General features: G+C 49.3%; 1 protein-coding gene across 2 annotated transcripts in view; it reads right to left on the reverse strand.

Moving 5' to 3' along the window:
- Positions 1-796: 796 nt before the first annotated feature.
- Positions 797-15,365, reverse strand: part of GRAP2 (GRB2 related adaptor protein 2) — a 59,077-nt gene continuing 44,508 nt past the window's right edge. The window contains exons 3-8 of one of the 2 annotated variants that reach the window (XM_039863405.1): positions 13,265-13,356; positions 9,253-9,372; positions 6,024-6,192; positions 4,080-4,268; positions 2,720-2,842; positions 809-2,024 (exon numbers count right to left, since the gene is read on the reverse strand). In XM_039863405.1, the coding sequence (XP_039719339.1) occupies positions 1,845-2,024; positions 2,720-2,842; positions 4,080-4,268; positions 6,024-6,192; positions 9,253-9,372; positions 13,265-13,356 (873 nt within the window). In that variant the 3' untranslated portion in view covers positions 809-1,844. Of the gene's footprint in view, positions 2,025-2,719; positions 2,843-4,079; positions 4,269-6,023; positions 6,193-9,252; positions 9,373-13,264; positions 13,357-15,365 lie in introns of those variants that run through there. The other variant, XM_039863406.1, reaches the window with a different exon arrangement.

Consider the following 15,365-nt stretch of genomic DNA (forward strand, 5'->3'; position numbering starts at 1 on the left):
TCCGGTGACTTTGCCCCCTGCCTTCTGCGGCGTTCATCTCTCGGCTCTAATTCCTCCTCCCCGCCTGCCTTCATCCCTCCTCCTGGCGCCTTGTCTGCCCGCTGACTCCAGCGTCTTCCTCGCTTGTCCCACTTAACCTCTTGCTCCCTCTCCCTCCCTCCGTGCCTCGCACGCTGTTCCTCCGTCTTTTGAAATGTCTCCGCTACCTTTTCCTTCCCGTGCTTTTCATTTTCGGAGGCCGTGAGACGCGTGCCTTGCGCTCTCCTGCCCCTGCTCCTCTCGGGCTATTTTCTCTTCCCTCCCAAGACCCACCACAGAGAATCGTAGAATTCAGAGTCAAAGGGACACAGCCTACGGTGGCTCTGACAGTTACTCCTGAGTCACAAACTCTTTCTTCTCACATTGCCTTCGATAATGGCTGCCCCGGCCCTCCTTAGAGCAGGAAGGGCTGGGGAAGACGGAAGGGACAGGTCCCCACCTAGCCCGCCAGGGCTCCCTCACTAATACTTGCACCTGAACGCTTTATGTCTTAGTGCATGCACGCGTGCACACACTCACACACACACACACACGCGCACACACACACATGCACTCCTTCTAAGCGTCCTCGGTGCACACATGTGTGCTCCCAGTCTCCCCTAAAACACTGATGTCCCTTCTCTCAGCCAGGCCAATCTGTGCTTCACACTCTGGGGTGAGCACTAGGAAACGATTCTATTTTGAGGTGCTGGAGAGAGACAGTGGGGTTCCTCTCCCCAGGGGCAGCTCTCGGTGCGGGGAAGGTGCAGGTGCCAGCAGGCATGCAAAGGGCAGGGGAAAAGGAAGCGCTCATCTGAAAGTCAGCTGCCACCCAGGGTCCTGGTCAATCAACCAACCAACCAACCAACCAATCAGCCAATCGCTAGTCAATGCTCTTGTGGCGGGGGGCTTCTCTCTGTGTCACTGGGAAAGGCATCTTCAAAATGCGGAGAACCAAGAGGGAAAGCAGAGCCCTGGAGAGACCCCTTGTAACACAGAACAATGGCTCTCACACCCACCGTTCCCAGCCAGAATCTGGGATGCTGCTATCTTGGCTACTGGGGACACAGAGGTTACACCCAAGTAAGCCCCTGGGAGATTTGTGAAAAATTCCTCCATTTCCCAGAGCGTGGCTCCTCAGGGCGTCTGTTTCTCCATGTCAGTTACGAGGAAGAGGGTTAGCTGAGGACCTGCATGTGAGGGAGAATAAGGCCTTGGCTGAGCACCAACCAAGAGGCCGGCCCTGCCCAGGCCTCCAGACGCCTGTGCTCCAGTCCTGCCCCTCACACCCTAACCGCTCCAGCTCAGGCTTGTGCGGCCGCACCCCGATTCTCCGTCCGGCAGTCCTCACCCTTGGAGAACAGGAGGGAAGCTGCTCTGCAAACCTCCCAGGTGAGTGGGCTTGCAGGTAAGCAGGACGTGCCCCACCAAGTCCAACCCCACCCTGCTGCTTGTTGGCGTCCGGCAGCCAGGTGTAGATCTCTGCTGAGCTACTCAGTGAAAATTCTCAAGATAAGGAGGAAGCGGTGCCATCGTAAGGACAGGAAGAATTTGAGTTTCACGTCCTTGTCCCTACCACCTGCACACCTGCTGAGGGGAGTAGAAAAACAAGTATGAATATAACCCTCTATCTGAGTTCCTTTCATATCAGCTAATTAACCAACTAAATTGCCAATAAATTACTATTATAAATGTGTGTATACATAGGCATATATATGTGTACATGTGTGTACACACACGTATGTAGATGTAGTTCCAGCTTTTCTTCCTTGCTCCCTCTCTGCAGGCAGCTTCAGACAAAAGCCTCTGACCCCTCCGGAAGGGCTTCATCGGATCATGGGTGCCACATAGTTGGCAGGGAAGAGGCCGAGTTTGTTGTGCAGGCGGCCAGTCCACCAGGACGGGTTGGAGCTGTCCAGGACCTCGAGCACCTCTCCACAGTGGAATCCCAGCTCGTCATCCTCGAGGGCCTCGAAGTCGTACAGCGCCCGGGCCCACCGCACGCGCTGTTGGGGAAAAGCACAGGGGTGTCCTGCTGAGCCGGTGGCCAGCCTCCGGAGCCACCGTCACACAGAAGAGGTTCTGCTGGCTTCGGCATCAAGACAAAGTCCTCCGTCAGCAGCTTGCCCCGAAGGCTGACATATGGCTGTCCAGAGACATTTCAAACCCCATTGTTAACTGAAAGTAGATACCGGAGGCACAGCCCTGAGCGCGAAGGTACCAGAACCCAGCAGCCACTCACGAGACTCGGGACCTTTGGCTGAGAGAGATGTTATTCTCCAAGGCCCCAAGAGAATCCCTGAGAACGAGTCTCCCTACTTTAACAGATAGTCTTTTTATTTTCTTCAGCTGACACACAGAATGGCAGCGTGCCCAAACTAGCAGCCCTTGGTGCAAGTGCAACCAAGTCCAGATGGATCTCGGCGATGAAGGCCATAGATCTCCCTCCGCTAAAAACAGAGCCGAGACGTATGAGAAGGACCGGGCGAGGCCGATGGCCCAACCAAGAACAACAGATCGGATGGTGCCAGGCTGGGGTCAGCTCCACCCCGGAACTCTTCCCGGCCACTGTCATGGGCTGGGTCCCCCCCACCTCTAATTGAGCCCCGTGCAGTTCGACGTCTCTCCCGGAGGACCAACTCTTTCTCTAACTGCCCATCTTGCCCCCTTCACTGAGCCCAGAGAGGGAACATTCACGTACCCCGGCCACCTGGAGTTGCACTGGGTCTGTGTGCCTCCGGTGCATGAGGGCGGCGTTCACTTCACCACCCATGCCCACGCCACAGTGCCCGTCGTTGATGTCCAGGCTGCCTCCACGGCGTTCCTGGAAACAGAGGCAACAGAAGACCCGTCACCGCGCTGCCAGAAGCATCCCTCACAGGCTCCCCTAGTGCCCGGCTCAGATGCCATGGACACAGCCAGCGTTCCGAGAATACTTTCCGTTGATGACAATAAATCCTAGATGAGGGGAGGGATGACAAAGAGACCTTAGATTCCGAAGGCGAAGATAATCGCAGGTTTCATCTATTCAATCGAGAAGTATCTATCAGGCAGCTACCATGTGTCCAGCACTTTGCAAAGCACTGGGGATATGCAGCTGGAAAGAGAAGGCCCCTGTCTTCATGGCGTGTCAGTTGAAAGGGTAAACCATGCACATTTAAGTGATAGGTGAACAAAGAGAAGAGTGTCCAAGTCTGAGTAATCGGGGAAGGCTTCATAGAGGAAGTGATGTTTGAACTTTAGCTTAAAGGGGGCGTAGGATCGGCCAGGAAAGGGCATTTCAGGTGGAGGCGACAGCAGATAAAAAGCCTCAAAGGCATGAAGAGAAAACACAGTGGACCATTCTGGTAACGAACAGCGTGCAGCGTTGCCAGGATGGGTGTTTTGTGCGGGGAGCAGGGGCAGGTAGCAGGAGGCGAGGCTGGGGAAACGGATATCGAGCAGCTCACAAAGGACTCTGTATGCCCCGCTAAGAAATTCAGGAATGATGTTATCGGGCTGTATTGTCCATCTCGGTAAGCCGCCTAAAATCCCATCTGGAACAAGGCAGGGGACAAATAAAAATAAATAAATAAATAAACAAACAAATAAACAGGCAAGGCTCCATTGCAGGTGTTAATCCTTTTTTTTTTTTTTTTTTGTAGATCTGGACAGCCAGGTGGGGTAAGGAGCATGACTAGATTTGAAATTGTGCCGATAGGAAAATGAAGCAATTGTTCACCAAGTCCTCAGGGTAAGAATGTGTGTGTGTGTGCGTGTGTGTGTGTTTTCATTGGTTTTAGGCTTCTTCGCCTAAACAGTTTCCATATCATATTTCCGCCATTTGGGGGCCCCGAACTTAGTGAGACGTGTCGACGCTGGGCTGGGCCTGGGATGTTGCTCTCCCTGCCAGCAGGGCTGCGTTCACAATAGACCCTCAGCGTTTATTTTCTATGGTTGTTTCCAGCCTTGTGGGGAGTTTTCGCACACTAAGTGGCGGTGGACGCAAGTGGCCTGAGCCTCAGGGGAGAGAAGGACCTCCTCCCCACCTCCCTGTGCCCTGCTTCATTCTTTCTAGATACCTGATGAAAATGGTGATGCTGCAGGTACCGCTGCTGGGCTGGCGGTGGGGCTGGGGCATACTGCGATGGAGCGGGCGGTGGGTGATCCGACAGCTTTCGGTTCATGGAAGGCCGGATTTCTTCTCCCACAGTCCCACTGAGGTGTGGGCCTCCGGGGGGCCTCCGGTCCAGGCTGTTGCCCCGGCGACCCTGGAAGAGAACAAAGATGAGGCGGATCCATCCTCCTCCTGCATCTCCTGGCCCTACCTCACCCTTCAGGCAGCTGTTCCCAGACTTTGCTCACGACAGCTCCAAGAGACAGCGGATGGAGAGTGGGGAGCAGCTTAAAGAGAACAAATGGTTCAGACTCTCAACGTTTTCAAAAGCGGCCTCTGCATTCTCAGATTCTTCCGGTTAGGGGATGTCAGGTCTCTGGTTCACAGTCTGACACTTTCCGCGTGGTGCCCACTTAGTCCATCTCTAGTGGGCTGGTTTTCCTCTGTGCAATCAAGCGTCACTATTCTATTCTACTGACACAATGCCATCCCTGCTTATCGCCTGTCGCCACACCGCTAGACATCCTACCTTCCAGATAAGCTCCGCTATTGACTTTGCATGATTTTTAACTGTCGTTTATAGCCTGGTTGATAGAGACCCAAACACAACACTTTGCAGCACCATGGAAACCAGGCCTGCGCTGGGCATGCTGGGAGGAGCAAGGTCTTCTTCTTAATGCTGCGACAACCTCATGGGTCAGGGATATTTCTCGTTACTTCTCTTTAACAATTACAGAGGGCTCTGGCTTAGCGTATGCCAGGCATTCTTCTAAGCACTTCACAGATAGGAACTCGTTTCATCCACTTTAGTGCAGTTTTACGCTGCCTCTCTCATCTCTGCACGCACATCCTAGTAAATTAAAACCTCTGTCCGTTTCCTGCTTAAAATCATTCTCAAGGTCTTGGTTAACCTTTGTTTTTCTTTCTGAACTTTCGTGTGCACTTGACGGGAACCCCCTATTCTCCCCCGATTGTAACTTCTCAGGCTTAAAATCAGGCGATGACTTGAAAGGGATGGTTTTTCTTTATTCCCCCAGAGCACGTGTTGCTTTGAAAGTCTAAATGACTTTTCAAGTCACCTGTCCCTGGGATTTCAACTATTCCAGTCAATGCTTCTTCCTGTAACACCTGTCTCTTATAACCACATTATTTCCTTTGAAAAATATTTTGTAAATTGTGTGTGCATGAATTTACTTACGGGAGCCAAGTTAGTATTTTTTTCGAGCCTCCTACAGGCCAGACCTTGCGGCAAGTCCTATAACTGTATTATCTCATTCGATCTTCATGATAGCCTAGTGAGAGAGGTATTGTATTCTCTCCATTCCACAGAAGCTCAGAAAGATTTCTTAACTTGGCTAGGTAATAAGGATAGTTAACCATGAAGTCAGGACTCAAAGCCAGGTCTGTCGGATGTGTTTTCTATGAAAACAATACTCTATATTCCAAATTATTCCAAGAGCAAGAATTCCAGGGCCAGTTTTCCCCTTCAGTGCCCCCTACCCCGACCTCGAATCCTGTCACAAAGTTCTAGCCAGGACCCCAACTGTGACGTAGTAATGTCTACGAGTAAAACGATGACATCCGCAATAAGAGCTATTGTGCACGGAGTGCCTGCAGTGTGATTAGGGGTGACGTAAGGAAGGGGACACGTTATCTTTCTAACCTTTGCGACCATTCTATGAGGTAGCTATCACTACCATCCCAACTTTATAGATGAAGAAACTAAGAATCAAAGAACTTTCCAAAGTCACCTAGCTAGGAAGTGTTAAGCCAAGATTTAAACTGAGATCCGGCTTCAGAGTTCTTCTGCCTTTTAGAGTTCTCAGAGGACCCGTCCTGGGGTGCACGTGGGACTCCAGCTGCCTCACGTCTCCGGATGGGACGGGGCTGGCTGGGACCTGAAGCGTACCTGATCCTCTTGGGTTCTGTCCCGCAGGAAGATCTGCTTCTGTTTGGAGATGGAAGTCGTCTTGTAGAAGTCCACCAGCTTATTCAGGGATGGAAACTTCTCTGTCCACAGGAAGTAATTACCCTTGTTGTCTCTCATGACCTTGAAGTGCTGAACGTCCTCCTCATGCCTAGAGATCAAGGCAAATCCAAACCATATGTTACATAGTGACAATGTCCCTGCCTCTGGATGCCAGGGTTCCATTAGGGCGGGACATGGAGATATGGGTGGCTCCCGTATCTCTAGGCAGGTAGGGGGCCCAGTCGAGCTCCCGGGGGAGAGTCGAAGAAGGACTGCTCAGGACACGGGCTGCGCTAGAGGGGGTTTTTACATCAGCAGAAGGCAATCTGTCTTCTGACACTGAAGCCAACCTTTTACAAAAAGAAATGTTCCAAGTGCTTTAAAGGCGATGAGGTCAAGGACCTTTTTACAATGTTTATTTGAAACATGGCAACCCCTGAGTCCTGTACTATGCTAAGGACTCTGCCAAGACTCAGAGGGGAGTGTTTTTTTCTTATTGTTCTGTTATCAGAAATGCTTTGAACCAGCTCCTTCAAGCTCATAAACTAGCTCTGGATCATAAGACATGACCTCGAGAGACTTGTCACACTTTGTTCTCTACATAATGAGGATCTCTGGGTCTTGGTTTATGTTTTGCATAAATAATGTTGCAAACATTTCGAGCTTTTGGGGGGAAAAACGTTATAGAGAATTGTAGAGTTTTAATTGGAAAGGACCTCAGAGATTATTTAGTCTTATGTTTTCATGTTACAGCTGAGGATGCCGAGGCTCAGAGAGATGGAGGGGCTCAGTCAAGGTCACCGTCAGTGAATGGCAGAGCTGAGGGAGGAACCCCAGGTCTCTGACTCCAGTCTAGTGAGCTGGGCCTGTCACACCATGTGTACGTTCTAACTTCTTTTAGGTCAGTACGTTTTGACATCAGCTGGAGTGATGGGACACATTTGTATCGGGTTTGGAGAGACTGGGTTTTGTTCATCAAAAAGGAGAACTGGACCTTAACTAGTGGCTCCAGTCCTTCTTCATCGCCAAGCCATTCTCTTTCAGATGTCAAGTTTATTTGTCCAACCGATATATATTTGTACCTAAAAATTGACTGGCGCTAACAGTACCAGTTGCCCGATCCAGCAGAAAAGTCAAGAATTTAAAGTGCTGGAAAGTAAAGATACCGCTGAGCATTAGTGGAGGTTTCTGAGGGGTGGACTTAGTGGGCCACGTTGAGAGGGGATAGGAATTGTGATCTTCAGTCTCATCTGATGTGGCGGGCTCTGCTCACGGCCCGGCGAACCCATGCAGCGACCTCTGCTTGGCTGCTCTGGGGTAGCAACTGACACTTTGCAAGTGCTGCATGGCCTTCCACTTGGTTTAGGCCATGAACAGATGTTTTCTTCACTCTAACACCACATGGCTCAACTCATAGTCATTACCCCTCACATCTGGGTGAGAAGGAGCAAATATTCTTGTAGTCTAATTATTCATCCACCGCCTCTTGATCAAAGAACTCGGAGGAACATTAGCCCTTTCACACTTGCGAGCTGAGAGGACGAATGCCAGGGCTGGCGCTGGTCATCTGGGCCTGTGGAGGGTGTTCTGAGAGGGGCAGAGAAAAAGATGTAGCTCGGGGCTCCAGATGCTGAAGTCTCGTGTTTCAGACCCTTAACAAATGCTAAGTTATAGAACTACAATTAGCTCTTAATTATCTGTGCCCATGACAAAAAGAAGATGTATAAATAAACAAAAATGATTTCGCTCTGGAATACATTATACTACATTTCAGCAGAAAATGTAAAAATGATTATGGTAATAATCACCCTAACAAGCTGCATTGCCTCAACGGCAGGGGAAGACTGGGGCAGAAGTCCAGGCTGACTGTTTTACAGAATTCACTTTCGTTGAGGAAATAGAAACCATAGTTCCAGCCGAAAAAGCCAGAGTCAACTTCATGCAAACCAAAGGCACCAGGAGCTGCCCTCCAACCCAACAATTTACTTGGTCTAGTCTGTAATCAGGACCCTTAAGAAACAGGCTGGACTTGTAAAATCCATTAATGGAGCCTGAGCTGAAATTTACCATCACTCAAGCTATGAAGAAGAAAGTTTTAGTTAAGAAAAATTAAGAGTTTAAACAAGACTGCAAGGGTAATGCTAAGAAGACCAAGTGATCTTTGAGCACGTTAGAGGCACACGTGCGTACAAATGGTCGACCCATTATTTCTAAGTCCCTCCTACCTATTCCTTAAACTATGCACTCCTTCTAAATAGGGAAGTGACCTCAGTTCATTGCCTGAGATTGGATTTATGCACTTAAAGCACCCAAGCTGCATGACTTTTAGAATATATTGAATAATCCGGACCAGCATATCCTGTCAACTAACTCGACAGTAGGATTCACTGAGCAGGTTGCCACCTTCCTCCTATACTGCTCTCAGCATTAATTCATGCACTTTCACGGGTGGTCGCCAAGTCCGACACGTGACTTGCAATCCCCGACGTGCTGACCACACACCGCACGTGTTCAGACATGGGGCTTCGGCGTGTGGCGCCGCGTCATGTTTATGTCTAGACTGAGTCACTTCCTCCTGGGCATTGCCTGTTAGCAAGATTTGGCTGTTGCACTTCCCCGCGCCTCCCCCAGCTCTGTTGCTCTCGGTTTGCTGCATTATATAATGGCGTTGAGGTAACTCTTCTTTTGTGCAGCCACCTCCAACTCACATGTATCTTACAGCAATGACTTGGGGTTTTTAATTCTTCAGACATCCATCAGTAGTAAAAAAAAAAAAAAAAAAGTTAGTTAGTATTTAGACCCCAAGACGGATGTGGACAATTTGGACTTCTCTTTTTTTCCTCCCTTCCCACTTCCTTCCACAAATGCTCCCTGAGCACCTGCTGGGTACAAGGCGCTGTTAAAGGCACGAAGATGAAGTAGATGAAAATCTTGTCCTTCCAGAAGCACTTGGGCTAGAGGGGAGACAGATGAATGTGCACCATAATTTTGGTCAAAACCAATGTGCTAGTTACATACATGTGCTACAGGAGGAAAATGAATGACATCACAGTTGATAAGATGCCTGGGCCCCTGGCCACCATGCTCCTGAGCAGTATAGGTCATGTTCAAGAGGTCACCTCATGGCTTCAGCAGTCTGGGTCCAGGTAGTGTGAGGAATTGCCAGTACCTGACAGAGATGGAGAAGTCTCCTGGGGAGCTCTGGCTGGCCCGGATGATGAAGGAACCAACCTCTTTGCCCATGAGTAAGTTCTCTGCCTGGTGTCGTGAGAGGCCTTCGTGAAACCATCTATTGGGTGAGATAAAACCAGAGGATCTTGGTGAGATGCCAGAGAGGTAGGACGGGGACGTGACCCAAAGGGAGAGGGGCTGGGGACTTTGTTCAGAAGAAAGCAGAAAAAGAAGAGAGAGGGGCCAGGAGCCTTTGAAACCAAACAAACGGTCCAGGCAGTTTTCAGGCACAGCAAGTGAGTGTTCCCTGTGACGCTCCCTCTCTGTTCCTTCCCTCTAGAAGCCTCTCTTCAGCTCAGAAAACCTGAATCACGGAAATGTGCCACTGAACCAAAATGGGACAGTGTGGGAGTGACTCACTGCCGGACGTGGCCTCCTGCTGGCAGCTATGTGAGGGATGTTGCTGGGAAAGAACTGTAGGGACGCCCCGATCGCTAGGAGGACAGGGACTCTTCCGCACTGGGGGCAACTGGGTGGAGCTGGCTCCCAGGAGGAGACCTCAGTGGCCCAGAAGGAGAGTGACGGCCCAGGGGCCGGTGCTTCCTGGGTGGGTGGGTGGGTGGAGTGCCAGGGGCTGTGCTCAGCCTGCTGGACGGAGGCTGCAAGGCACCCAGAGAGCCCTGTACACGCCCCTGGAAATGAGTGGGGCTGGGAGCCGCCAGGGAACCGAGTCTACACAGCCAGCTCCTGGGCTGCCCCCAAAATCCAGGCTGGAAAAACGATTTATCGTGGAAAAGAAGAAAATGAAGAGAAACTGCTTTTCCGGGGGTGGGGGCGGGATGGTGATGGCTGCAGCCTCCAGAAGTGTTGCTGCAGGGGGCGTGGTACATTCCGAACAAGGCCGGGTCCGTTTTTTCACGGTAAGCGTTGTCGCTCTACACATCTTTGCCGCAAACATCTTTGTCGTAAACATTTTTACTGTGTAACTAACCAGCCGAAAGGCAATTTTGCCGTAAAAAAAGATAAAATCACGACAGATAAACGAACATAAAATTTAAAAGAGTTTCTTTGCATATATCGGAACCGTCTGCAGCTGCGTGGCAATACCCCGCGGGGAACTGCGCTTACTTTGTGGATCCTGCCTAAGCACTTGTCTTCGTTCTGTGGGAAATAAGGTTTCAACTCTGGGCCCTCCAAGAGGGCCCTGGCGTCTCTTTCTCCTCCCAGTTCATGTGTTTTGAAATAAGAAACCAATTCTTGGGGCAAATCATCATCATCTAGAAGAAAGGCTAAAAATTTTAAGACCCCCACCACTGTACGCGGGCTAGCTAAGATTTATAGATACTACAAAAATGGGAGTAACTGCAAAAACTTGTCAATGGAGAAATGAGACCAAATCGACAACTAGCTTAAATGCATTAAGTCTGCCGAGGGCGATTGATTGATTCGTCAATGGAGAAACCAAAGCAAACAAACAAAAAAGAGTCAAAAATCGAACTGTCAATTTTAGTTAGCTTATCTTTTTTTTTTAAATAGTATTTGATTGATTTGTCAGTAAAGAAATGAAACCAAACCAGAAAGAAAAAAAAATTGTCAACCAGTTATTTATCTTTTTTTTAATGGCAAAATTGCCTTCAGTCAATTCGTTACGCGGGAAAATGTTTGCAGCAAAAATGCTTGCAGCAAAGGCGTTGCTGAGAAGGTACCTAGACTGAAAAGCACCAAGCACATCCACAGGGACAAGGCAAACAGCGGCCACAGCCTCAGGGCAGGAGGCCAGAAATGTTTCTCAACCGCAGAAGCGAAACAAATGTTTGCAATCACTCAGCAGCCGGAGGTGGGACTGTGTCCCGTTGCTCCAAAGTGGCTGCCCTAATTGCCGTCCCGGGAACGCTAGTGTGTGTGTGTCCCTTTAAGGCGAATGTCCAATGGGCCGCAGCTTGGGATTCCTTTGTGACCAATTCCCTGTGCTTTCTCGAATTTAGGAACCTGAACAGACACGGTGGCGGGAGAGATAGCCTTATTTCAGACCAGGGATTACAGGGGAAGTTTGGTTGGACTCTGAGAGGCTGGAAACAGAGGTTTTCTGGTGGTCACTTGCTTGGAGATCCTGCCGGAGTATGTGCCATGCAACCCTGAGGGGCTAACGAGTGACGGCCACAGCATTGCCTTGTGTGGGAAACGTAATGGGGGTGGCAAAAGGAATGGGACACGCTCCACAGCAGCCACACCTCAAAGGAAATATTTTGGAAGAGGTAGTGAGAAGATTGTTTAGAAAATACACAGCAGTCCTCTAACTCAAATTTGATAAGTGACTTCTTTCAAGACTTTCAAAAATGCGTACATACTACATATTACGCGAGTGGCCGGGATTTCCATGTTATACATCACTTTAAAGCCATTTGTTCATTTAACAGCTTTTATTAAACATCTACTATGTTCTGGGCCCTCTTCTGGGCACTGAGGATATAATGTGGGCAGAACAGACAAGAACTCCCGGCCTCGTGGGGGTGGGAGGGAGAACGGCACATAGTAAACACCAGAATAATGATAATGTATAGTATGTCAGGTGGTGAGAAGGGCCATCGAGACAGGGACAACAAAGAGGAGGGATGCGCAGTAGGGGATGGTACCAGGAAGGAGCTCACTTGGCGGGGAGTGGGGGCGTGGGGGTGTATATTCTAAACCTAAAGGAGATTGGGGAGATGAGGGGAAAGCAGCAAAGGGGGTGGAGGAGGAGCCCACAGGGAAAGATCGAGTCATCCTGAGATGATGGTCAAGCACCCACCACGAGGACCGGTCGTTCACTGTGATCCTGATAAAAAGCGTTCGAAGGAGTCGTGGGGATTCCAGAGAGGACTGGAGGAGAGGACTTCGAGATCATGAATAGAAACGATTCTTTTGAAGAAGTGGAGTGGAAGCTGGAAGGTGATTCAGGTACAAGGGTTTTTTGTTTCGTTTTGTTTTTGGTGTTTGGTAAGACGGGAGAAATGGCAGCGTCTTTGTTTGCTGATGGGAATGATGGAGCAGAGAGGGAAAGAAGGTTGGTGTAGGAGAGAGAAGGGAGAATTTCTGCTAGAAGCACAGACAGTCCTTTCCTAACAGCTGCAGGAAAGTCAGAGTGTCTGAGAGCAGTTGCAGGAGGTGGGTGGCTGCGAGTCAGGTGGGGGCTGGAATCTTTCCGGTGGCTTCCATGGTCCCAGGGAATCTGGAAGCAAGGCCATCGGCTGAGAGTGCAGTGTGGAAGGCGTTGGATGTTTGAGGGGCAGGGGAGATATGACATGATCATCTAGAAGATTACAGGGCAGCATCAAGGGCTCGGTTCAGTTCAGAGGCCGTTCTCTGGCTCAGTGGTCAGTACTGGTTCACAATGAGAGGTACGGCTGCACCTCCCCGGCCTCGTCAAATACCACTCTGGTTTTCTAGCAAACCTTTGCTCTTTGGGCTAGTCCCCGACTCAGGCAAGATTAGATTTCTATCTAACCCTTGTGGTCAATTCTTGAGACGAGACTCAATCTCAGTTTCTCATTTCCTCTTATGTGGGGAGTTTCCCCTTCTCTCCCACGGACTTCTCTGTTTGGGGTGAGCACAGCGTAAGGAAAGTGTGTCCACATGCCTGATTACGGCTCAGAGCTGTTCGGGATCCTGGATTAGGACGGAAGGTAGGCTGAGAGATAATGGAGAAGCACTTTGCAGTAGCAGCTCTTGACGTGGGGTGGCCGACAGAGCCCCCAGTGGAATTCTTGGAAACCCTATGATTATAATTATAGATGATTTTGGTTTACGAACTTAAAATAGACGAGATGTGCACATGGTAAAAAATTCAAAAGAGAATGCATTGAAATGCAAATCTCCTTCTCGCCCCTGGCCTTCAGCGGTATGGTTCCCTCTCCAGGGCAACCCTTTTTTTTGACGGCATCTTCGGTGTGTATGGATAGTTTTAGTGATTATTGAAGAAGTAAGGGGGATGTATGTGGGTAGGTCCATCGCAGCAGGCAGGAAATACTTACTCAGGAAACTGGATGTCTATAAAATTCTTGGGCACGTATCCTTCTTGGCTCCCAAGCTCTGCCTTGAACCACTCCTCTTGGTTACTTAAGATCTACGTGGAAGAGATGGAGGACAAAGACACTGTAAGGACTCTAAGAAGCAAAAGATGGGGCTTCCGGGCGAAGAATGCCCTTTTGGATCCAGAGGAAAACAGCAACCGCACAGCTGCTTTAGCGGGGGAGCTGCAGGGTCATCTTTGGAGTTTAGCTGCTCTTGACCCCACACTATTTCTGCACAAGAATCCCCCACGCATGTGACCCCCACCACGGTGTGGCCTCCCCGACTCGGCACTCAGGCGCTTGCCGGAACCCCTTTCTCTATTTTGGAAATTCGTCAGTCCCAGACCCCAGTACCTTAAGTTCATCATCTGAGCCAGGAAGGCCAGAGTGACTGCTCCATGGTCCAAGTAATCGTGAAACTTTAAAAATTTTAACTTGTTCTAATTTTTTTTTTTTTTTAAAACAAGCAGATTAAAACTTAAATGTCCAAGTGGGGCCAGCTTTGAAAATAGTAACTCTTTAGGTTCACACTCCATATGTTTCACGAACAATTTGGACATAACTCAAGACATCTGGAATGTTTTTTCTAAACTTGCTTTTAGAGCCAAGCCACAGGCACAACCAGAAGTTCTGTCTCATTACTGTTATCCACCTTGACCATGATCTCAAATGTTATCACCTACCCTGATTACTCATGTGACTTACCAGACTTGGCTCTACGTGGCTTCTCGTTATTTCAGAAAACATTTCACCATTAAAAGACAAATATTTGCCCACACCCCGCTCTGAGCATGTTTCTAAAGTAGGTGACATAGACCCAAACAATAATTCAAAATAGAGATGGCAGAGCAGAAAGATGGAAAGAACCTTGATGACGTCACTGAGCCACTGAATGAGACACCCCAGAGCCCACCTACTTTGGGGCTTTGGATGAGAAATAATAAAGTTTTGTTATTGTTTAAACCATTTTTTGTTACCATTTTTTTTTCTGTGTGTGTGTAGCTAAAAATGTCTTAACTGATAGAACTGCTATGATGAAGGGGAAAGCAGAGGATGGGTAGGAAGGACTACCTGGAGGAGAGGCCCTCTGGGTTGCCCAGGCAACGACAGGGGTTACCCAGGAGAAGTCTGATGGTGATGAGAAAGTGCAGTGCATTCTGGGAGCAAAATGCCTCAGTCTCGAGGGAGTTGAGATTGTTGCGTCAGGAGTAGAGAGAGAGGAAACCAGAGGCTCCAAGCTTCGCGGCCCGCGTTGAAAAGTTTGGATTTTCATCTTGAAATTTATGGGGAGCCATTAAAAGGCTACCCATTAAAGCAGGGAAATAACACTGTAAGAATTGGAGTCAGGAAAGAGGGCTGCATCAGAATGTGACGATGGATTAGAGGGGCAGAGTCGGGGGAGAAACGTCAGGAAGATGAGTACAGGCATCCAGGTTAGAGATGAGGGGCTCTGGGTTAAGAAGAGGTCAGGACATACTTTACAGGAATCGGGCAGCAAAATGGGCAGGATTTCACGACGGTGCGTGGAGCTAAGGGAGACGGGTAATTGTGGGATGGCTCCGGGTTTCTGGCTTGGGAGACTGAGTGGGTGGTGATGCCTTTGCTAAAATAGAAAATACAGGAGGAGAAGCGGGTCTGAGGAAAAACTCATGGACCTCAGATTGCGTGCGAGCGAGTCCAAGCAGCCCCTGGGGCCATCTGAGAAGAAAAGCTCCGTTGAGCAGTTGGAGATGTGTGTGTGGACTCAGCAGAGAGGCTGAGATTTCACAGTCGTCTGAAAGTGGATGGAATAAAAGCCATGGGTCTCCTGAGTTTCCCTCTTCCAGAGATGGAGACAGAATGAAACAGAGCTAAGTAATCAAGAAGCATCGATGACCTATTTTTAATATCCCTCCTAAGGTAGAAGGAAGAGGACAGCATGTTGAATTTGGAAGGCGAAGACCCGGTTTCTGGCTTGGCCCTGTCACTAGCTATATGACCTTTGACAAGTCCATGAACCATCTGAAAAATGGGGACCAAAACAATGGGCTAATGCCTCACAGAGCTGATGTGAGGATCAAAT

This window comes from Pteropus medius, unplaced genomic scaffold, assembly GCF_902729225.1.
Source record: "Pteropus medius unplaced genomic scaffold, Ma_sr-lr_union100, whole genome shotgun sequence".
NCBI classification, from domain to species: Eukaryota; Metazoa; Chordata; class Mammalia; order Chiroptera; family Pteropodidae; genus Pteropus; species Pteropus medius.